Genomic DNA, 26,397 nt, shown 5'->3' on the forward strand with positions numbered 1-26,397 from the left:
CCAACACTGAACTTTAAAAAAATAATCAAAATGGCTTATTACTTGCTCACACAACTGCACAAAAAAACGAAAATGGAACTGTATTGATCAACCTTCTGGTCCAACTTTGGTATGCACAGGTACAGTTTGTGAGATATAGCGCCCTCTTGTGGTACTGTTATGCAAATATTGAATGATTTCTAATGAGTACTTTACGTAATTTATTGTTTCAGTCACAGGCAAAGCTTGTAAATTCATAGTTTTGTAATTTATGGCGTATTGTGCGTTATCATGTGAACGCGTGAAGGGCCACTTTGTTGAGATCTTTCGGAAGACGTTACATTGGAGGAGTGAAACAACGAACGCTCAAACATCAGTGAAAGTAAACCTTGTCGGCAAAGAAGGCGCTTTACAAAGTGCAATAGCGAGGACACTCATTGCCTTTGATGGAATAATAAAACTGTCTGGAACATCTAAACATGCGTGGAATACTTCAGAACTGTGGGAGAAAGTAGTGCAGAAAATTACGCCTTTGTGCTTGGCGCCTCGCTGGATCGACTGCAAGATAAACCAGGGATATTATTTAGCTGAAATGAATGGCGTCTTGGTAAGTAACTTATCGTTATTCTGAAAGGGACCCTAAATTATTTGTGAACCATGCTCACATGAACATTGATTGCGTGAACCGGGGGACTTTCTATTTTCTTGTCTTGCATTCTTGTTTGGTGGTAGAAAATAAACTTTCTGAGAAAAGTTCATACAAGACAAAATTATGGCAGGGTTTTGTGCAAGTTGGCTGTAATGACATGACATAATTGCAAAATAGTGTTGTGAACATGAAATTTACATGAGTTGAAAGCACAGGCGCTCGGAACGTTTCCTGGATAATAAAAAATGACCTAAAGTGGGATCGGCATAGTTAGTCAGTCGCCGGTACATTCCCCTTAACTCGTATAATACTACTGTGGTTGAAAGCACCCTTATAAGCCATTCCTTTAATCCATACTAAACCAGGGTGTTATTTTATAATTAATTATGAAAGTCTGTTATCGGCTAGCTCAAAGGGCTACATCAGTGGAATAAACAACCAATGTCAATAGAGTAGCCAAGGTGTTAAAAATGGATTAAGTACTGGCAAATCAAACTAACCTTCAACTACATTGTATTGTTTTAGTAAGCTATAAAAATAATAAACCTTTTGTTTGTTTTAAGAATGATGAAAGTCTGAATTTAATTAATTTTCCCTTTCAAGGTATACAAGTATATAAATTACCATTTTTAATAATAATAATCTTTATTGAATTAAGCATGGGTATTACAATGAAAAGACAAGACAAAATCAACAAAATACTTCACACACAGTTGAATAGCCAAACATATCATTATCAGAAAAATGATAGAAAATAAATCTAGAAAAGATAAATAACTCAACAAAATTATTATGAGGCAGGTGACCATTTTATTTTTGTTCCTCTGTTAATTTAAAACAGATAGTACTCCCTCATTTTCACTGGTTATCAGGGGTTTCGTTAAGAACAGGTCTCCAGCCATATGGTCTGCTATAAGCCCAAATTGGCCGTCTACTCTCTGGCCCCAACTGCCCACGCCGGTCTTTCTGCAGCCTGCTTTGGCCTGTTGTTTCAGGATGATGGCCTGCTAGTAAATGCATTTGTGAAACCCCTGGGTCATGATTACTTTGATATTTCTCTTTATTTGATGTGATATTTCATTGTAAATTTTTTTTTCTGACTCGCGTATGTATAGCTCATTGATTTCACTTTCATCACAGATTTGATATTTTTTGTAACTCAAGTAATATTATTGCAATATATATCTCCCATTTCTATTTGGCTGGGTTTTTAATTTTAGATATTTTTCAAACTTGGAATTGTTTTTAGCAGTCTATACACATACATGTGTGTAGCTACAAAGATTATTTTTGTGGTTACCCCTGGTGATTACTTGTATATTATTTTTATTGTGATTTTGGTGTTTACTTCAAATTTAGTAATTTAATTTTTCAGTGACTAGTTTGTTTAATTAGGAAATTTAAATTTACAGTTTTGAGTACCAGATTTATCCAGAGTGATTCCAAGCTTGTAGGCAACCATACATTATTGTGTTTTCAGGCATTTTTTAACAAATATTTCAGCCTTCAAGGTTTATTTCTTCTAGTTGCCATTGGCTACCAAATCAAATTGTTCGTGGCTAAGTGGAAAATTTAGGTAATAAGTAAAAAATTGTTTGTCGCCAGAATTTATTATATTTTACAAATACATATTAAACTACCCTTAGATACCAATTTAAACAAAAAATTGTATTGAATTGTGGATAGAAGTGTTCCATCAAGAGTTGACAAGCTGTATAATCTGTTTCATGCGAGGCAGAATTTGTCGCCAGTCAGATTTTGTTAAGTAAAAGTTTCAATCGCCATGACAATCAAAATGGTCGCAGTCTAGAGGAATGTATTCAAGCCGGTAATGATTGGCGAGTGTATCCCTAATTCAAGAAACATGCAATGTTTGTAGCTCTGATATTAACCTAACAGGAATTTACAGTATTTAATATGCATGTTTTTATTTTTTAATATACCGGTAATTGGTACCATAGTGACACTGTTCACATTGTGGGCATGTTGCATAATATTCTCTTCTATGATGTCACTGAATAGTTGCAGACTTGTTTGTTTGTTTACAAATAATGTAAGTGCTGTATCTACCACATGATGTTCTACATGTGATGTTTTGATACTTTTGTCTCAACATTTTTTTTTGTACAATTAACTGTTTTCATGTCCATGGCCAGCATCAACACAAATCAGCTTTCTCATAACGTAGTTCAATCTGCACTTGGTACCAATAAAACTATTAATTCACGTACTTGATTCATTTAAAAAATAGGTTATTATTATATATATTTTAATAATTTGTGGTATTCAAAAAAAAAAGATTTAAATTCGTTGTCTTTTAATTCATGCTGTAACTTTTTATGCAATTTGTAGCATGGAAATAATTATTGTCAACAAATTTTAAAAAAATGTGTTGTAAAGCGTGACATTCCTTGATGTGATCATAACACGTCGTACAATTTCAACCAAATCAAAGTTTTTTTCACTCATGACATAAACTTTACTACAGGCATGTGGCAAGGAAAAAGTAATCAGAACATTTTCTCAGTAAACCTGGATTAAATTAGAAAGCATTGCTCTGACAGCTTGAATGTTCATTAATATCGATGTATGAATTCACGTCTTTGATTGGTTAGCCGCTTGACTCTGGGTCTGTACTCTCAGTTTTTGTCATTTCAAATTTCTGATTAAATCTAATTTACTGTAAAATACTTTATTTTTGCTTGGAATGAATTTTTTTGCTATTTTTGCTGAAAGAATAATTCAGTGAAAATAAAGTCCAGTGAACATACCTTTTTTCCTATATTTTACATTAAACTGGTCAAAAATCAATGAAAATAAATTCCATACAAAACACCCAAAAAGTATTTTCAGCAAAAATGAATTCCAACTAAAATAAAGTATTTGTGGCACTGAAAGATCACTCAGGTGCTGACACATTGCCGTTGGTGATGTTTCAGATAAATATGATAGTGCCCTAGTTTGGTTGCTAATATTTAAATTGAAAACCCTGTTTAAAATTTCTAATGTGCAAAGGGTACTGGGGTATATACTGTGTTGTGATTGGTCAGTCTATAGTCTTTGCAATTCAACAATTTAGTAACCACTGAACTATGTAAGCTTTTTAATATAGTAAAAAGGAATAACTCACAGCCTCTTGGAAATTGTGTTGCCCCCATAGGCAATTAATAGCTGAATAATGTTGTCTATAAAATCCTGAAATGAAAAAATACAATAAAATACAATTGTACCGTAATATTCTCTCCTAGCCTGTCATGGTGAACGAAAGATGTAATTTGGATACTTTTTCGTGGGTGGTAAAATGGTTACAAAGTTAACCCCTGAATAATCATCGTTTCTGAGGTGGTCTTCAAGTATAAGCCCAATTCCTTACTTTCCCTCAATTTTCCATGTTGAGGCCCCTGGGCTTATGATCGGGAAGTATAGTAATAAAAATGGGATTATTATTAAATAGAAACGCAAAGGAATTACACACTTTTCCTTGCCAAACATTTCTTTGATATCATGGATAAAATAGAATGTTGTTTCTAATTGTTAAAAATTACAAATATTTGATCCAAAACAGTGTTTGTATCACTGAACTCAGGACCGAGTTGGGACATGCCAAAAAAAATTGATCTTGGGATGTGCTGAGATTTGTTACCTGAACACTTGACACAAACTGAAATCATGCCCTCAGTGGTGAATTTTAGAGAACATATACTGATTCATACTACTGTGGAATACTTTATTTTCGCTGGAATTAATTTTCGCTGAAAAGGCTTTTTGGGCATTTTGTATGGAATTTATTTTCACTGTTTTTTGATGAGTTTAATGTGAAATATAGGAAAAGAAGTATATTCGCTGGATTTTATTTTCACGGAATCATCCCTTCAGCGAAAATAGTGAAAATAAATTCCAAGCGAAAATAAAGTATTCTACAATACTATGATATGGAGGGAAGTGTAGCTATATATGGTTGGATGCTATAGTAATGAATGAAATGAATGCAAACCATCGTCAGCGATGCTTATTTATGTGCTGCTGCAACCATTTTTTGTTACAATGCTACATTGACATGAAAAAATAATTGTTTTTGAGTCTTTTTTGTCGTTCATGTGTACAATAAATTCCATAATAGCAAATGGATTAAATTTCAATATAACAATTATTATTATCATTATATGCAAATGATTTTCCATGTTTTCGGGCAAATAAAAGATTGGTGTGATTTCAGCACAACAAGTGGGTCGTGACTAACATGAATGCAACTGCTATGTAATTCATTTGCAAACACAAAAAATAAAAAATGTTGGCACTTGGCCATATCTCATAATGTGAACATAGCAGATGGTTCAGTGAGAGTATAAACCATGAAACAGAGCCACTGTAAAACAAACAAGGAATTATACAAAATTTATTTGATTAACTCTAGATAGTTTAGAGTGAACCAACAGATTTGATCCTACTGTAAAAACTGTATTAAATCACGGTCTCTATTTGTTCGTCCACCTGTTTTATTTTCTCAAACTAATTATTATTTGTGCCCGCCACGTTCCAAAAAAAAAAATATTCGTATCCTATTAATTCGCCATCAATATCACCATATTACTTGTTTTTTGTATGTGTTTATTGTGTTCACGTTACTGATTACCTTGAGTAGCTATGATCACCAGCGATCGTCGCAGCTGGAAAAAATGTTTCATTCACTCACAACAATAAAGTTGTTTTGCTGGTTAATTATATAGTCAATTAATATGCATTAAGCAGTCAATCTATATTGTGAATTTCTATGATAAGCAATAATATCCAAAGAGTTCAACAACCACAGAGTTGAATCGGCACACGTTCGCCATGTTGGAAAGTAAAATCATTCCCTACAAGCTTCTACTTTGTGGACCGCCGGGGTGTGTGAATAGGCGATTTTGATTGGCCAAGTCTGTACTGTTATGGCACTGATGCTGATCGCTGATCGGTGTATTTTGCATTACGCTGAAAGGGCACATGTTTTTGGTTTTGCAAGCAACACTTAAATAGCCACCAGATTCTGATCGCATGGCTTTTTTTTATTATTTCTAGCCAGTAACGTCAGAAGCAAAAAACAGTCCTCAGCACGCATATCATTTGGTACAGTACATGTACATCTTTTTTCAGAGGATTTTTGACGACATTTGTTTGGTTGCACCAGGATTTTATCGCTGGAATGAATATTCAAATCCAGAGCTAAGGTGAATTCTTTGTAATGTTTTTGTTGCACTGTCACAGGCAAACGATGTGGCAATGCCAACAGAACCGATGCGTTACACTGACTACATACATACATGTATACCATACCAAAATATGTGTGTGTGTAAAAAGTTCTGTTTTGTGTCTGTAAAAGAAAGCGGTACAATCAGAGGGCTACTTTGTAGCCATATATTGATTGTTTGTTAGTGCCCGTTCGGACGCAGTCCGAAAACGGAGACTTATATTTTGACCTCTGTGCGTCAATGCATCCGGATCTGTATCTTAGAAATGCCTGGACCAATCACAATCAAACTTCACACTTACATCATTCATACTATTATACATATGCACATAAATTTGTTTCACGATCTGATTCAAGATGGCCGAATGGTGGCCATTTTTGTGCCAAAAAATCATCACAATCAAGCATTTATGGATGGATTTTGTTTAAACTTCACTTGGTACATTGGACATTATGGGACCTTGATGCACATCATTTTATTTTTCAGATCCAATTTAAAATAGCCGACTGGCACATACATTAGAGCAGGGATCTCACCACTGTGGTCAGCTGTGGTTGGCCCAACTGGCTCTCAAAATTAACAACCACCACGGAAACACTCCCGTCCAGGACTATTATCCGATTGTTATTATAATTACTTACCGGCCGACAAGTATCCTGCCATTTGTGAATTATAATTTGTAAACAATAGACCTTGTTGCACAATGTGGGAGTGACTAGTAAATTTTGTGAAATTGGCATCTCTTTGTTTGTAAGTAAATATTTTCTGACGATAGAAACAGTCTTTAAATTGAAAGCTAAAATTCTAAGTCAAATTTTACTTTTATCTCATATTAAAAAAAGAAGTAACATTTTTATGCATGGCATCATGACTGACTATGAGAAATTATTGGTATAATCGGTGTATAAGATCGCAAAGTAAGTTTTGTCACAACGTAACTTTGGAAGTTTTATTTGTTCGTTCGTTACTGTGAATGTAACGTTTAAGAAGTTGGTGTAAATACAAAATTACAACAATACGCCAAATAATGAAGGAGAATGAAAGTCGTGAACATATTTCTGGCTGAAACCACAGTCCCTCTGTGCTGAAACGTTTCAAATGCGTTTCATTTAACTTTTTACAAAAGACATTAATATTGCAACAATAATTTATTTGTTTCTGTTTTTAGTCTGCAGCATTTGCGATTCGAATATCTTTTATATTAATTCCAACTCTTTTAAGTTGTGAAACATAATGTTTTAACTCCAAAAAAACACTGCAACCTAACTAATTAATATTCATTGTTAATTAATATTTATTGCTAATCAATATTCATGGCTGACTGGCACTCCCAGTGGGCAGGCGAGATCCTTGTTAGAGGCTATAGGTTCCTGGTACACGTCATATTTATTTTTCAGATCGGGTTCAAAATGGCTGTCTGGCGGCCATTTTGTTTAAATGAATGCACTTCAAAGGGCCATACATGTATCTCAGATATGCTTGACTGATTATGTTCAAATTTTATATATTCATTTTACATCATGTTATAGATACCATTAGGGTATATACCGGTAGATGTATTCAAAATGACTGACTGGTGGTCATTTTGTTTTAATTAATGCTGTTCCAGAGCAATATTTTTAAGTATGGACAAATACTCGATTTATAATCAGACATAAGATGTCAATCATTTTAATGTTAAAAAATCATCATAAAGAAGCATCATCTTCTGGATTCATACTTCTGACATGTTCCAACTATATTACGATAAACAAAATCATACATCTTAAATTTAATAACTAACAGGGACTGTGCCATGCATGGCTTGTTTACATATTTATTGCGTAACAGCAAGCCTTTGTTTTTTCACTCTAGCACAAAATGCAGTGCGTCTCAGTGTCGGGCATCTTGTCTTCCTCGTGACCAATTGAATGGCTAGAAAATAACATTTCGAGTGTGGTGTGTGAACTTTGATTGAGTTGCCTGCCATTTACTCTTCTTTGCTACGATGTTTCTTGTTTGCCATAGTCCCTAAAATACCCAAAGACACGAAAGAACATCTTGATCACTATCAAATTGGCGAAAACAACTTCAAATTGAACCGATCAATATGTATTCTATTCAGTTCGCTCACGTGAACAAAATTTTGTTTGTATCCTATTAATTTGCTCACTCCAAAATATAATTTTTTCCACTACCGCAAATTAATACGTTACGGTACTTGTGCTACGGCCACTTTCAAGATGACTGCTTATGTAAGATAGCAAGGTCATTTGGGTTGTGGCCACAGGTGAAAATTGAATTAGAATTAACCTGATCCAAAAACCTGACAAATCCAATTCCAAAACGTGTCATTGATGCAATGACCATCCACCATATTCTTGTATTGAGTGTTACTGTGCGTCAGTAAATGAGTTGACCCTTGCTGCAGAATTTCTTGACAGTGGGAGTGACGACACACTGAGAACTATCTACATGTACACGCCTTCACTACTTTGAGAGATGGAGGGTTGAGATCAGTGTACAAGAAAAGAGAACAAATCAGGGTATGTATATACATATTAGTTCTGTTTGATTTGTGCAGTACAAATATTATAGTAGAAATATTTTTTCAAGATAATTTTTGTTACTAAACTTATCACAAAAATTCAAATAATATTTGACTTCCCAGGGTTTGCCAGTAAATTGTCATTCTGTTTCACCTTTAGCATGAAGATTGTATGTCGTCTGCCCGATAGTGTGATAGAACCAAGATGGCTGCCAAATAAACCAGTATGGGTACGTTATTTTAGTCTTCAATATCAACACTCACATAGACAAATGTAAATCACAAATCACTGACTAATTAGATTTGTTTAATTATAAATCTGGTTGAACAAAATTATCAAAATGCTTATAGCTTTGAACTTGATTGAAATTTGCAATGAAATTGTTTAAATTAGATTATTCATTGACATAGAACTTGTGATTTGAAAATGACTTGTATCCTGCAATGTGGTATGTGAACCATTCAAAATAGTGTATTGAGTTTTTGTACATGAGTTGACCATTAGAACAACTATGAATTTGTTCAACTTTCTGATTTGTGGACAAAGTTCCTGTCAATTGGTAAAGTTATCGTAGGATTGTATTTGTATTAACCTAGGCTAGATGTCGTATATGACCATGTGACTTAAGGTAGAAGCCTACCGGGGTACTCATAATTTAATGAGAATATTGGTCATAAATCTCATGACAATGTTTTTTTGTTTATTAAGTAAAATCATGGAGTTGTTGGCCCATGGTACCATGAAATAGCATTCGTTTGTGTGTTACAGTGACGTATTTTGAAAAACTTCTTCTATTATTTTGCAAAAAATGCTATTTTTAAAACAATTCCATGGAACACAGTGTTAAAGAAAAATTGCATTTTTTGACACTTTTTAAAACCCAGAATTTTGAAATAATTGAGAACAACAAAAAGTACCCCATTATTGACAATATACTATTTTTTCAGCCTATGTCACCAGGCTACAATTTGAGATATGACGTAATATCTGTGCCATAGCAACCCATGGTAAAAGCAATATAATACTGCCAAAATGGCCATTATTCACTAAAATAAAATCATCGTTTTCGGGAAAATTAAGCTGGTGACCCCAACTTTTTTTTAAGTCAATATTCTTATATTGCCCGGATGTACAATTTATTGGAAAATGAATAAATTCTGGGTATTTGAAATCATGAGTAGGCTTCTACCTTGAAAAATCTATGAATAATGAAATACATAATAAATGGGTCTGACGGGTTAAACTTTTTGATTACATTTTTACAAAATATTTGTTTCATTTATCTCAAAATCAGAATAGAAATCTGGGATGATTGCTTAATGTAATGTATTTTTATTCTTTTATAGATATTTCAGAAAATAGATATTTCCATGACTACCGGTACTAATATCTCAATGAATACTGCAGAACAATGAGAACATGAAAAGTCAAGAAATTGGTCAAAGTCAAATACAGAGGTAAAACATCAATGTGATCGCAACAATTCATGTTTTGTGAAATATTTAAAATATAAGCCCTCAATATTTTCACTTGAGTTGATGTCATCAGACACCAGTGATTACCTAGTACCACCAAAGTTTTGTATAAATCTGAGCCATGGGAAAGGAATTATGTCACTTTGGTGGTAATGTTTATGTCAACCTGAGAGAAAATATTGTGGGATTATATTTTTATAAAATGGATATTTCCATAGCCTGTACCAATTAAGTTCTCTGTTTTGGTATCATACACAGTGGTGACAAGTTGAGTACATGAAGATAATGTGTACAGTTTAAATCGCAACTGTGTCTTATTTAATAACTTATTTAAAATTTCAATGGATTAATAATTCAGAAAATAATTGTCAAAATTGTTATCACAGTCTGTAGTCAGAATGCACTGTTCCTCTATGCAACTTGAATGCTAATTCATTACAGCGCCAACAATGGTGGGTGACTGCCGTCATCTGAATGAGGAAGGCCAAAAGGTCATCAGTTTGTATTTTTTTCCCATGCTGTTCATAATGAAAATCGACCATACACTGTAAATACGGCTAGAATTTTCATTTTTGTTTGCAGTCTACTAATATTTATTATTTATTTTCTCTACATCTATATTTGTCGTTCATATTTACTTTCTATTTCTCCGATTACTAAAAAGACAGATGTGATCAAAACTAGTGTAGTTGCTTATACATGTACATTGTGGTTTGCAATCAGTGTTGACATAAATTCATACGATTGACACATACAATGTAGACCACTGTCGCCCTATTTACTTTTTCACTGTTGCCATGACTACACTTGATATAAGCAAGTATGACGTGGTTGACATGATTACAAAATTCCTGACAATTTCCATAAGTCTGAGAACATGATTGTATTTGTTTTATGATCTGAAAATGCCGCTATAGGATCACCAAATCACTCATGAATATAAAAAATGTCAGGCAAAATATATTAGTTGTATGCATGTATTTTCCAGTATAAGAACTAAGATATTGCCCCAAATTGGGTCTACAGATACACATTCTCTGACAGACAGTGGTCAACAAAGTTTTTTTTTCATTTGACTTTTTCTAAAAAAAACAAACAAACCAATCATGAAAACTTCATAAACATAGTGCAAACTTCATCTTTCAACATAGCACTTGGTCAAAATGGAAATAAAGTCAAAATTCACAGCGTTTCATGTCTTTAAAACAGTACTTCCTGGACAGCTGCTGTGTCCGTCTATGGAGACAGTGTTTCTATAGGTCTCATGCCACTAATTAACCAATGGCTGCTCGTAAATGCCTAGCAAGAACCAATGAAATTTTTTAAATATTATTTTTCTCAGGTGCTCCCTGTTTGAGGGCGTAATCACCTGGGTCAGAGGTGAGACCAACATGTGGTCTTTTGTTTACTACTTAGCGGCTGTGTACCTGTGAGTTTATTCTGTGTGTTAATGGATGTTCTAATCTTGGTGTTTTTCCAGTGATTTCTCTTGGTGCAATCCAAATACAGTAGGTGTGTCTTGTTTACCTGAGATTTGCAAGAGTTTGAGCTGGCCAACATGTTAGTTTTTTTCATATGGTTGATTACTGGCATGTTGAGTTCCCATTTTTGAGCCATATTTTCAACTTTCTTCGTCATTTTCATATAGCAATCTCGTCATATGTTAACATTGTCGTCTATGGAAATTCAATTAGTGGTATGAGCCCTTCAGTAACAGTTTGCCTAGGACCACCTGAAGTTGTTGTTTTAACCATAATTATGGCTCTATTCACTGGAATTTAGTCATTTTTGGCAGATCTCATCTTACATAACCGAAGTTTACTTTGACCTAATTATTATAAGTTTTGACCTCTCATGACCTTGCATAGATCTGATAATTATGAGGTTGTGTGTTCAAGCACACATTTCATGAGATCAGCTTCATTTATTTGGCAGGTATAGTGCAAAGTAACTGGGAATCTTTTTTATTTTTATTTTACCACTTTTCTTGCTTTGTATTCAATTATTTAGACACAATGGAGTAATTTTTTATCCAGAAATGTCATATTTTGCTATGCGTTTCACCCATTTCTGTCAATCTCTTATATCTTGGTTGAAGATTTTGAAAATTTGTAATTTGGTATATTTTTTGCCCTAATCTTATTAATTGGCTGTGGTTGGGCTGTGGTCTGTAAATATAAATGTTTTTATTAAACTGGTCCAAAAATTTTATTCATTCATCAATGAATTATTCATGTCACCACTAATTTCAATGGCTCTAGGAATTCTGAGAAAAATGCTTAACCCCATTTTATGGGTTTTTTGTCTTATTTTCACATTATGGCAGACAAAATTAACAATTTGTAGTGCGGTCGTTTCTAATGTACCCTATTCAAAGTTTAATGAGGTCAAAATCCCAAATATTTAAATAAATTCTCAAAATTGTGTTGTGTATCTTGTCACTGACAAGAGATTTGCATACTGTCAGTATATTAGCCAAGTATTACAACTCTTTCAATTTCACAATTATTGCTCTTTTCTCAGAATTTTTGTGAATAGTTAGCTAATTAATCCCATCTTGAGTTTATTATTGAACAGTACATGTAACCCCTCCCCCCAATTAATCAGAAATCCTGTTGATTTGAATTTAATTTGATCAGAGATGTGTAATACGAGTATTTTATATTTAGATCCTTTTCTTGTTTGTATATTTTTATTTTTATTTCTTTTTAAATCATAAAATTGTTTCGTTGAACTACTTTTTTTCACATAAGATTTGATTAAGTATTTTATGTTGAGCAAATTCTATGTGTGGGCATGGTAAATCAAACCACTGTTGTGTTTTGGTATATCCAAGGTTGTCCGTCACAGGTCTCCGGCCTAAATGCAGATACTGTGGAATTGTTTTTTTGTTTTTAATTAATTGGAGAAATAATGAGCTGATGAATTGAGACTTTTGATTCAGTAGAATTTTTTTTTTAAATTATAGTGATAAACTACTTTTAATTGTCATTATTTTATGTATTATTTCTAGAAATTAATTAAAATTACTAATGATGCCAAACGTTGGTCTGTACTTGTTTGTGGTGAATGAGAACATTATACCTTACAGTACTGCATCTAATAATCAGGCTTATATTCATTGCCTACCATCTATTTTGGTGTTATGCTGAGTGTGTATGTTGCCACTTTCTACAACTAATTGTCTGGGTATAGGGCACCACCAAGTGGTAGATTTTGATAAATAACTCCCAGGGTTTAAATTTTGGGGATTTTTTTTGCATGGGAAATTACTCGTCTAATGATATTCCATCATATATAAGATCAACAAGAACTTTATTAAACCTTCTTATTTCTCTTAAGGTCTCATGCCACTAATTAACCAATGGCTGCTCGTAGCCCTCAATTTAAATGCCTAGCAAGAACCAATGAAATTTTTTAAATATTATTTTTCTCAGGTGCTCCCTGTTTGAGGGCGTAATCACCTGGGTCAGAGGTGAGACCAACATGTGGTCTTTTGTTTACTACTTAGCGGCTGTGTACCTGTGAGTTTATTCTGTGTGTTAATATTAATGGATGTTCTAATCTTGGTGTTTTTCCAGTGATTTCTCTTGGTGCAATCCAAATACAGTAGGTGTGTCTTGTTTACCTGAGATTTGCAAGAGTTTGAGCTGGCCAACATGTTAGTTTTTTTCATATGGTTGATTACTGGCATGTTGATTTCCCATTTTTGAGCCATATTTTCAACTTTCTTCGTCATTTTCATATAGCAATCTCGTCATATGTTAACATTGTCGTCTATGGAAATTCAATTAGTGGTATGAGCCCTATACCTACTGACTCACTTTTAATCATTCTGAAACAGGAAGTGTTTGAGGGCGCTTGACTTATGAAAGGGGTCTATTGGCATAATGCAATATGACAATGACTGGCAACTGAAAGCTTATCCTGAAAAAAAACATATTGCTAAGCAGGGTAATATTTCTGTCAATTTTGAAAACCATCCACAGCATTACTGCAAATGTGTGGCCACTGAAGCACCTATTGGTTCATGGACAATGCTTGTATCAACCTGCTTTACAAACAAGTAATATCAAGTGATCACCTCCTATAGTAGTGCAGCATCAACATGTACAATAAAATATGTCAACTCATTTCAATGATTGAATTTAATTGCCATAATGTTATCTAAATATAACTAAATGTTTCTGTAGGTATTCAAACCAAGATGAAACCAGCAAGTTTCTGTTGTTATACAGTGTGACTCCAAGCAAACATGAAATATCTGAGGAATGTGTTGAAGATGAGGATGACTGGAACACTGATTCTGCTTGTCATCAAAGTCAGCATGATTTTTTAGATTTGTAAGTTGTATTCTTTGTTATTTTATATAAAATTTTAATCCATTAATCCATTAGTACTCAATTTATTTTTTGTATCAAAATGTTAATGATGCACAATTATTTCAGTTTACCAGTAGATTTGGTTTATGATTATATTTTTACCAATCTTGTAACCGTTGAAAAACATTTAGCAATCTCACAAACTGTATATTTGCTGACACCAGTCCAGAGTTCCTCAAAACACACTTTTAATTTGAATCTGCATTGATAAATGATTATAAAAATAATCCTAAACCGCATTCATAGGTTATATCCAACATTGACTACATGGAGGTGGTGCTTTGATGAATAACATTTTTCTTTGAATTTCCCCCCACCGTACAAATGTATGCAATCTAATTGGTCAGCTCATCGTATTTAAAGCGAGAGGGTTGTCACCTGCGCACACGCGGGAATTGAGTCCCAAGCGATGATAACAATATATGCTAAAATCGCAAAGGCTCAATGGTAGACACTTGTTTGTAAACAATGACATGCTATGGCCATCTGACGCATGCGCAGGTGACAACTCCCCCGCTTTAAATAAGGTTTACTTTTAACGATGAGTGCTTAAAATCATGACTACTGGCCGAGTGTTGGAATGTGCCAATGCTTGCAATGCACTTTAAATGAACTATATAAATGGAAAAAATGATGTATACACGATTCACTCAAATTAATATATTCACATCACCTAGTATATTTTTTATTGTCCTGTTTGATTGTGTAAAATTACAATAATTATTCTAAATTCCTGACTTATTTTTTTTAATATATTATTAATATTAAGACCTAGGAATCAATTTGTTACTAACTGCCCTTGATTTGATGCAGCAACAATGCAGTGTGGGACTGAAATAGTGTAAAATATTTTTGCTTGGAATTAATTTTCGCTATTTTCGCTGAAGGGGATTCAGTGAAAATAAAAAAATAGTGAATATACACTGTACCTTTTTTCCTATATTTTACATTCAACTCGTCAAAAATCAGTGAAAATAAATTTATACAAACACTTAAAAAGTCTTTTTAGTGAAAATTAATTCCAGCTAAAATAAAGTATTTTACAGTAGTGTATTTCTGCTGATCAGAAGTGAATACATGTCTATTCGACCCCCCCCCCCTTCACATGCATGGTAGCTTAGCAACCATGGAACTTTGGGAACCCCAGACAGGTCTATTACTTGTGTGTATTAGCAGTCTCTCCTATAGTTTAATATATGACTAGATAATTCCAACTCATCTACGGAATGTGGCGTTTTTGAGAGTGTGTATTAATAGAATCAGTGCGAACAAGTATAAGGTCATGTGACTTAACCTGTGCTCTCGCTGTCGCTCGCAAATGTCGTAAATTACGAAATTTGGACAAGATTTACGAACAAAATAAATATCTATTAGTAAGATTTACGAACACATTTTGTACAAAATACCCTCGCAAATCGCCCTCATTTAATTGTCAAGACTCGACTGTGATCATCACGCGTGTTACGGTTTGAGTGATTGCCATTTTAAAGTTAAACAATGTCCCGTTACTTCTAAGATTGCAACAATTGTTAGATGGTGATCGCGATCAACACGGAACTGCCACTGAATGTATTTTTCCACTATAAAGTTATTTTGGTGTCATAGCACATGCGTAGTTTAGTCGACATGCGTTTCAAGATACCCCGCGACATTACTCTCAGTATGGGACGGTTTCGTGTCGCCCTTATCAAACACGTGATTTGTTTATTTATTAAAAATGGAGACTACGTCAAAAAGGAGTAGACAACTGCTCGACGAGTATTTTTCACGACGAGATGGACTCAGGAAAAACCGCTAAATCGTGTTCAGAACCAGAAACCCATGGGTGTCCTAACCCTGACAGCACCAAGAAACGGAAAGTTGATCGTACTGAAGCACGATTTCAGAAATAATGGAAGGTTAGCTGCGGTTCCGTAGCTCTTTGGTGCGACATGCAATCTAATTTTGCCCTAACAATTTCACTCGGACGTCTTGTTTTTATTTTTGTTGTTGTATGTCGAACATGGGCCGGCCAGTGTCTGTCACGTAAATAATGCGGTCGGCAACATAGGGCTATGATTCCACAGCTAATGGAAGGTGAGACAATGTTAGCGAATCGATCGAAAAATACTATAATTTGTGTAACATTCTTACCGGGCATTCTTAGCATTGAGATCGAGTTACAAGACCGAAAGTTACTTTAGTTACTTTTTCACTTTAATTCAGAAATTTCGATGAAAATAAATAGTCGTTTTGTGTCGTCATAAACGTCAACATGCGGGTTTTGCATGATGAGCACAGGAGATTACTTCATAATAATATACAGCTTTTTGATTTTTTTCTGAGAAATTTCCCGTGAACTTAGTGAACTTTTGAATGATGACTATTTTTCCCACTGTTAACAATGTGAGCTTATTATGAATATGTTTAATTAATACTGAGTTATTCAAATAAAGGTTCTGGTGTCTACATTGCATATTTTGTTGTGATGTTTTGTTGTACCATCATAAATGGTACATTTTGTGAAGCAGACTGCCTAATTTGATGTCATGAAATTACACACAAAATTAGAGCTCAGGTTGCACCAGCAAGCACCATTTTTAGCATGCTGTTCTTGTTTTCGGCGGACGACAGAGGGGACACCTCCCTCTCCTTCTCTCTTCCCCGTTGTGCTTGGTCACGGGAAAATGCTCCGCAGTTTCCAGACAAAGTTTACTAATACTTTTTTTTCTTGATTAGTAAATTTACTATTACCTAGCAAATTCCAGAGAGAGCCCAGTTAACCAGTGTGTCTCACAGAGAATAGGGAAGTGTGCCCTCTAAAGTCAGAATCTAAATATTCATTAAATTATCATATCATGATAGAAATACCCAAAATATCAAATTATACATTTTTATTGTGCTCTTATTTAAGATGTGTTTCTTAATGCATAATGTTATATTTTTAAGCATAGATTGAAACCGTCATTTTATTCCATTGTACACAGTGACTTCTCCAGACAGTTACTGCCTTGTGTTATCTCATGGTCTCTGTTTATAAGTTATTAGTCCCTGTTCGGACAAGTCCGAAAACGGGGACTTCTAATTTGGTCTCCGTCCGCGTGTCTGTGCGTCCGTTCTTCCGGAGCCGTATTTCAGAATTATTTGGACCGATTCTGTCATTCTTTGCATGTGCCTAGCACTTTATGTGGGACAAATGCACATGCAGTGGTTTAGCGATTCGATTCAAAATGGCCGACTGGCAGCCATCTTGTTTTTTGAAAATGTTGCATTTTGGACATGCTTTGTCAGTTTTCATTCAAATTTGGTGCATAGATTATACATGTTAGAATACATGTCCTCTGCCGTCCGTCCGTCTGTGTGTTCGTCCATCCGAGGTCATATTTCAGAATCCTTTGGATCGATTCTGTTCATTCTTAGCATGTGCCTAGTACTTTATATGGGACATATGCACATGCATTGGTTTAGCGACATGATTCAAAATGGCCGACTGGCAGCCATCTTGTTTTTTTAAATGTTGTATTTTGGACATACTTTGTTTTCATTCAAACTTGGCACATAGATTATACGTGTTAGGATACATGTCCATGACAATGTCTTTCGCAATTGGATCAAAGATGGCCGACTGGCAGGCATCTGGTTTTTTTTTTAGATGTGGTATATTGGACATGCTTTATCTGTTTTCATTCAAATTTAGCACATACTTTATACATGCTAGGATACATGTCCATGACAATTTGTTTCAAAATCGGATCAAGGATGGCCGATTGACAGCCATCCGACTTTTTGGTTTTATTACTATATTTCCAAGATTTATGTACCATTTTCATTCGTATTTGGTACATACATCATACATTTCACTTTGTTTCATAATCAGATCAAAGATGGCCGAATAACGGCTGTTTTTATTTGTGGCCATATTACTATATCTCTCACCCATTTATCATTTTCATTGATATTTGGCATGTCATACAGTGTGTAAATGGATACATGTACATGTCAATTCAATTTGCAATTTGATCAAATTTGGCCGACTGGCGGCCATCTTGTTTGTTTAAAATGTGATAACTTGGACATGCTTTCACTTGTAATCTATGTTTTTCTTTGCTATGTCTCAAACCGGAGGGGTCGTCACGCAACACATGTTCGAATTTGATGTAAATAAACAATCTGTTGTATACGCCACTTTGGACTCAAGTTTCAAGAACATGCTTACGACAACCCCTCCACTTTAATATGACGAGCACAAAGAAAACTTTTAAAAATTTAACGGGGACTGTGTCATTTTTTTGACTTGTATATTGTGGATGGACAATGCATCAACTCATTGTGATAAGAGATATCAACTAAGACATCATGATATCAGAATGTCCACAGTGACATCTCCACACAGTCACTGCCCTGTGTTATCTCATGGTGTCTGTTTATAAGTTATATATTGTGGGTGGACAATGCATCAACTCATTGTGATAAGAGATATCAACTAAGACATCATGATATCGGAATGTCCACAGTGACATCTCCACACAGTCACTGTGTTGTGTTATCTCATGGTGTCTGTTTATAAGTTATATATTGTGGGTGGACAATGCATCAACTCATTGTGATAAGAGATATCAACTAAGACGTCATGATATCAGAATGTCCACAGTGACATCTCCACACAGTCACTGTGTTGTGTTATCTCATGGTGTCTGTTTATAAGTTATATATTGTGGATGGACAATGCATCAACTCATTGAATAGATTATTAGGGGCCCAAGCCCGAAGGGCTATTATTATCGTCCGTTTTTTTCTTTCGTCATTCTTCTTTTTTTCTTTTGTAACCTTTTTCGTCAAACCCTTTGAGAAAACCCCTGAAGGGAATTTTCCATACTGATAGTCCCTAACGTGAACTGAGTGTGATTGGTCAATTGGTTTGGCAGCTATATTGGATTGAAATTAATCTGACCACTTTCTGAGGGTCTAAGCATGCAGTCAGATTTGTTATGGCATATAGTACAACTCATATGTAATAGATATCAACAATAAAAACTTAAGAAGTCATGTGACTTTTCCCACCATCTTTTTTCGCCCCAAAACTGCAATAAACACTTGAAAATCTTCTTTCTCAGAAGCACCAAAATGATGTTTCTCTGGTATTTAGATATGGATAGGGAGGTTTTGTCTTAAATTGATGCAAATTATTTCGGAATACATGTTCTCTCATTTTATGGTGATCCATGTGGTTTTAGATAGTGTTTTGGGTCACAGTATGGTCATTTTTAGTCAAAAATGGGATTGAACCTAATGTTTATCTGGTATTTGGATATGCAGGGCAATTCTGTATAAAATTGGTGCCAATTCTAATGGAATACATGTTGTGTCATTTTATGGTGATCCATGTGGTTTTAAGTAGTGTTTTTAACACAGTATGGTCATTTTTGGTTAGTTTGTACTAAATGTAGGTCGCTCAAATGTCGAGAACACAACTGGGCGAATAGCTGTAATCTTAGCACGTACAGTGACTTCTCTACTCAGTCACTGTCCTGTGTTATCTCATGTTTATAAGTTATATATTGTGGGTGGACAACACATCCACTCATTGTGATAAGAGATAAGGACTAGGATGTCCTTGAATACAACCTTGCTGCCATCAGATACCTGATTCTAACATCCTGGGGTGATTATAGAACCATTTGACCATATTTCATATTACACTGAATAATAATATTTGGCCATTAATTGCAGAATGTTTTACCATTGTTGTCATAACCTGTATTCTGGTAGTCAGAGATGAACTCAATTATATAATAATTTAACCAAGTAGCTGTAATTGACCTTGACATTGAAATAATCAAGACATACACAATAAATATCTGTGCATATTTTACAAATACAGACAGGTAACAATCAGAAGGAATTACAGCTATGTGATGAGAGACAATCCACATTATATTAACCTGTTTGGTCTTAGTTGTGAGTTTGTGTGTAATGAATAGAAAATAAAATAATTAAATTGAAAGAACTAAAACATTTAATGAAATAAAGACTTGTCTGTTTATCAAATACTGGCACCCATTTAATTGGTGAAAAATTTGCACTTTAATAATCATTTTTGTCTTTGTCATATCTGCCAAGTCAACCACATTATACGAATGTAGAGCCAACCGCATTCAGACAAATGTTCACCACATTCTGCGTATAATCTCCCCCACTTTACATGTTAGTACCGGATTCGGCTGATACCCCGCCCTGGGCGATCTCATGGAGGATTCGATTTTTTTTTAGAAAAATGTGGACCAAAAGATCGCCCGGGCGATCTTTTGGCAGATATTATGAGGCCCATCTTGTCTGGAAAAATAACCCTGCGTTGATAAAAATTGTCTAGAAAAAATAATGTTTCGCGTTGACCAAATATAATCATGCAAAGTATAAATTCAAAGTATTTTAATACATTGGTGAGAGGTCGCATTTTACGTGAACAAGAACATGCACTAAGAAGGAAAAGCAAGTCAAAGTCGAAACGGAGTGCATCATGGACATGACACAACACACGCTGCGACCGTAACAACTGGGTGATCAGAGACATCATTTTGGGACGCAATTGAACTTCAAGTACTTTGCGAAACTTGCTGCGCGGCGATGTTGGCATCAAGTGTGTGTTGACCGAAGTTTGACCCCAAGTCACGCACTGAACTGGCGCGTTACCTTAGCAACCTTTTTCTTTTGTGGTCCGCGCGTCGATCTAGTAAAATTGTTATTATATCCGACGGTACTGTAATTACGCAACTTGTATGCAACTCTGTACTGACTTTGAATATATCAACGTCGTTTACTTAGTGCACTGCTTTTCTAATTACGCAAATTAGGTAGATTTATAGATTGTACATGACCGCTTAACTCAGTGTTTTAATAATCAAGTCGCATGTGAAACGCAGGAGACATTTTAGTTCGCCCATTTCTTGTTTACCGGAATGCGATACAGACAAAGATTAAACATTGCTGATAACAACCAAGAGGCTCGAATCCGGAAAGCTTGGATATTTTAAACTTCGTAAATAACATTCTTTTCAAGCGTAGACTTTATTCGAGTGTAATAAACGTAAGTGAAATGTATTTTAACGAGTCATAATACGCAACAACAATTCGTATACAACATTGGTTTTATTGAAGTTTTAATGCTTTTCGACTTCACAGTGAATTATTTTAGCGTCATACATGTATTTGAAATAGCACGCTCGATACAAGATGTCGGACGGGAAAATTGGGGTCTGTAAAAATGTTTGTTGGTTCAGTCAGGCAATGTGTGGACCAAAACATCGCCCACTATTTGAAACATCGCCCATGGGCGGGGTTTAGGATGGGCGGGGTATCAGCCGAATCCGGTATATGTATGTCAGTGGACAATATTTCTGTAAAACACATTAACGTACATTTTTTGGTACTACACCTGAATTATAGATGTACTTGTAATGATACAAATACAGTACATGTGTCTGTATGACAGCTGCTCCACTAATAGAGTAAATATGGTACTACATTTGAAATATAGATGTACTTGTAATGGTACAAATACAGTACATGTGTCTCTATGACAGCTGCTCTACTAATAGAGTAAATATGGTACTACACCTGAAATATAGATGTACTTGTAATGATACAAATACATTACATGCGTCTCTATGACAGCTGCTCCACTAATAGAGTAAATATGGTACTACATTTGAAATATAGATGTACTTGTAATGGTACAAATACAGTACATGTGTCTCTATGACAGCTGCTCTACTAATAGAGTAAATATGGTACTACACCTGAAATATAGATGTACTTGTAATGATACAAATACAGTACATGCGTCTCTATGACAGCTGCTCCACTAATAGAGTAAATATGGTACTACATTTGAAATATAGATGTACTTGTAATGGTACAAACACAGTACATGTGTCTCTATGACAGCTGCTCTACTAATAGAGTAAATATGGTAAAAAACAAAAATGAGTGAATGACATTTTGCTCATCAGATTTTGTAAAGTACAATTTATTGTAAAATGAATAAATTCTGGGTATTTGAAATCATGAGTAGCTTTTACCTTAATATACATCGTGTATATTTAAAAAACAACAGAATACAACATGCAGGACCCAACCATAATGTGATACAACTTCCAAAATACATAATCTGTATGGTATTTTTTTATCTCCACAGAGTTGAATTGAAAAACTTTGTACTCTGGTGCAGGTTGAATGATGTCTGTAAACATATTCTGCTACGTACAATAAATATCCCAATTATTTTACAAACAATATAAACAGTTATCAGTAAAGTTGCATTCCTACTTTGTATAATCTGCAGAGTACCTCTCAATGACCTGTGTGAGGATCATAAGGGTGTTGTGAAAAATCTTATCTGACAGAATCCTGAAATCAAATTTAGACAATTTTCTAAAATATAGTGAGTTATGTAAACATCAATATGCACATATGTAAATAGCCTTGAGTGATTACAATTATGGAAATTAAGTTTGATTTAGTGATTATAGACACCAGGACCAGGTTTCTGCCAAGTGCCGATATTTCCAATATTTCAGACTTTGCAACTTATGAATTCTCACTGTGATCACAATAATCAGTCAGAGGTATTCTCAATATAAGTGGAAATGCAACTTTAAAATTCAAAAGTTGAGGTACATTTGTATAATGTGAAATGTATTGGTGTCATAATACCACCAGAAAGAGCCAGGATGTGTGACCTGTAGGGGTCATGCATATAAAGGCTGTAAGTAGTGTTAAAAAATGTGTTGTCTTGTAAGAACCTGAGGGGATGCACATTTTTTCTCGCTTGCTTGCTCATTGAAAACACCGCTCGATCACTACCCTCTGGCTTGAGGGGATGCACATTTTTTCTCGTTTGCTTACTCATTGAAAACACCGCTCGCTTGCCTAAACATTGATCACTAACCTCTGGCTTTCAATAATTATTTTCAAGAAAGGATTGCCTTTTTATATGTAACTAACTCAGTTGGACAGAGAGCAGAGAAACAAAAAATATATATGTGGTTTTATTCTAAAAATAACAATGCCAAAGCCACGTCAGTCTGGTAAAATTTGACTTCAAAATAAAGTCATGATCAGTGACTGGGCTTGATCTATGACAGAAATTGCTACATACTGTTAGGTTAATGCATTCTCTTGAACAATTATTTTAGAGTAAAAATGGGCCATGGAAAAATTTAACAGAGCATAGATACAATTCAATTCAAAATAATTTATTGGGCTTCAGAAAAAATCAAAGTGTCAAATTTAGTTAACCATTCATTATAAATAAAAATGCTGCACAGCTTGCAATTTTGGTGATACAATGTGGGTTGCCATTTACATCTGCTTTGAGCTATCAGAGTGTAGTCTATCAACAATACACTTGAGTAGTAAACTTGACAATTTAACTAGTCCCTGTTTTCACAATCTTCATTTCTTTTGGTCACAATCTTTATTTCTCATATTTTAGTGAATATTTTTGTCATTTTGGGTCAAAAATTCTATTTATGACTTCTTCTTCTAGCTTGTTATCTTTGATATGCCCATTATTTTATTTTAACATTTCCCCTTATTGCAACAGGGACTATGTCATTATTCATGACTTGTTTCCCTTAATATCCCGTGGCAGTCAGTACAAATGATTTATTTCAAATAAATTAATGTTTTCTGCACATTTCTCAACAGTTCCCATTGCATCAACAGTAAATGATACCGGGTAGTTAATTTGCAGACATCAACAATACTGCTTTAAAACCTTCATACTGCATCTGGCTACCATCAGATCAGATTTTACCCGTACTTAGTATTCCTTAGTCCGTGCTAAGCGCTCATGTACGTTTTCTAAGGAACGGGCTAAAGAGCTGTGTGTGAACGCACTTAATGTCATGTCATAAACATGACAGACGTGTGTAGACTGGATTGTTAACCAAAATACTACACAGTGAAATATGAGCCCAGATTTTGTGTTGATGTAGCGTGGTTTTGATTTTATAACAAAATTATAAAAAAAATGTGTTAATACTTTTTTCTAGTATTGAAAATACTACTACACCCATGTTACACCCACACCCAGTGAGGTGCATTACAGTGAATTTATGACTTGATCACCTTGATATTAAAATAACATTTAATATGATTTTGTTTATTCCATCTCTAGAATAAATGAGCATGTTGACAGATAGCCCTGGATCCATGGCGTTGTCAGAGTTATTAGCTGTCCACTCAAACACTGCCATGGGATCCTGCAATAACAACATTGGGTGGATGTGAAAGACATAATATATGGAATGTACATGTGTATTCCAGCAATAACCTAAAAACAGTGTACATCAATTTGCTGTGCTTTCACTTCATTTTACTAAGGATCCATGGCGTTGTCAGAGATATTAGCTGTCCACTCAAACACTGCCATGGGATCCAACAGTCTAGCAATCAGAGTCTAGTGTAGTGAAATGTGGTAAGACTCGATGGAAATGCTTGGGACTGTTGGCATTTTCTGAATGACTCTTTTGTTTTTTTATTCCAGGAATGCAGAGATATGATTGTGCATGAAGATGTCTTTGCCATTTGGCACTCAGAAATGACCAGAATATCAACCAAGCCAATCGCCATGCTGTGTACAGACAATTTATTTTATGGCAACATGGTTGTTTAGAAACTGGTGATGCCCAGTTGCCGTGTATGCTGTGTATCAGTTACCTGATATGTTACAATACAAAGAAGTTTTTTGTTTTGTATTATCCAAGTGTATCCATGTATTTACAACATTTTGACTTCCTTGTCTTCTGGGTATATTATCTGCATCATTGCATCTATGGAAATTTCCACAAGTACACCTACATTTTGACAGGTACCACCAACCACCAGTCATTTTTCTTTTTGAAGATTCTCTTGTATCTACAGTAGATACAGTAAAAATATATTATACATCTGACAGCAAAATCACAACATACTATGAGGTTATTACAAGGACACTGCAAAGTATGCACGAAGACAGTATAGCAGGAGTGTCGACTGATGCATACTTTGCAGCATCCTCGTAATAACCTTATCATTATTATCTTTTCCTCCCAAGAATACATCATGGGAATGCCGAAATCCAAAATGTTTGAAACAGATTTAGCAAACTTCTTTCCGTGTGGTCCGGTCCGGTCAAACCCTGGGGGAGACGTGTTTGTTTTTATTAATAGAGGACTCTTACGCACATAATTGTTTCATATATGGAATTTGTGTTTTCTAATATGGAAGGATGAAAATATCCAATGCAATACCGGCATGCTGTAACTTACGGGCGTTACTATGACAGATGTATAATAATGGTCAATATGATCACCTTATAACCTAACAGTATTAAAATTTTGGTTCAAATCATATTTATTTTTCTGTACGAGTTGTATGCATCAAGAAAAAAACATCTTCAGGAAATAAAGCTAATTTTGTACTCAAATGATCTCGCCAATCTGTTTTTTCCTGACTTCTCTATTGTTATGTGGTCCATTGCTGCAAGACGGTTCTTTACTCTGTAAACTGGAGGAGTATAAATGCAAACAGTTTACTGGCATATTGCAATAACTGCTGTTTGAATATTTCTAGTTCACCTGTCTCCCTGTAAATGTAGTAAATAAACAAAGTGATTTTCAAGCTCCATACTTTCAATGTTGTTTTCATAATATTGAGACATAACCTGTTCAAAAACAGGAAATGACAGCCTTGATTGTCAGCTCACCTAGCATTCATGTAGTAATGTAACTTCTTAAAGTGTTATCTTATGCAACCACTAACAATTACTACTAGCTCTTTCTGTTATGGAGCTATGGTGCCATTGACCAGTTTCAGCCTGGTCCAAATGTTTTCCAAAAGCCAACATGTTAGTTTCAAATTGACTGACTACCATTATGAGCTATGAAAATAGAAAAACCGGTGTCAAATTAAAAGTAACCACAGGTTTATTTTTAAACTTGATCATAGCAAGTTACAAAATTCATGGATAATGCAAAGCCACATGGATATTTCACACTTGTACCATTGCTAAAAATTGCACTGAGAACATTTTGTTGAGGATTATTCTGTAAAGAAATTGTTGAAATGATTTCATCTATTCGTTAAGGAGATGTTTGTTCAATGATGGCCTGCGAACGACTGACTTCAAAAAGT

At 34.7% G+C, this 26,397-nt stretch overlaps 1 protein-coding gene and 1 long non-coding RNA gene across 2 annotated transcripts in view; both read left to right on the top strand.

The window, feature by feature from the left end:
- Positions 1-250: 250 nt before the first annotated feature.
- LOC146730081 (uncharacterized) overlaps positions 251-26,397 on the top strand; it is a 79,750-nt gene continuing 53,603 nt past the window's right edge. The window contains exon 1 of the mRNA XM_085494410.1: positions 251-586. Within this exon, the coding sequence (XP_085350536.1) occupies positions 251-586 (336 nt within the window). The remainder of the gene's footprint in view (positions 587-26,397) is intronic.
- LOC146730082 (uncharacterized) lies at positions 14,062-25,693 on the top strand. Its single transcript, XR_014927844.1, has 2 exons — positions 14,062-14,202; positions 24,770-25,693. It is a non-coding gene; the product is annotated as an uncharacterized LOC146730082 (long non-coding RNA).

The sequence above is a fragment of the Saccoglossus kowalevskii genome, chromosome 20, assembly GCF_978046115.1.
Source record: "Saccoglossus kowalevskii chromosome 20, keSacKowa6.1, whole genome shotgun sequence".
Taxonomy (NCBI): Eukaryota; Metazoa; Hemichordata; class Enteropneusta; family Harrimaniidae; genus Saccoglossus; species Saccoglossus kowalevskii.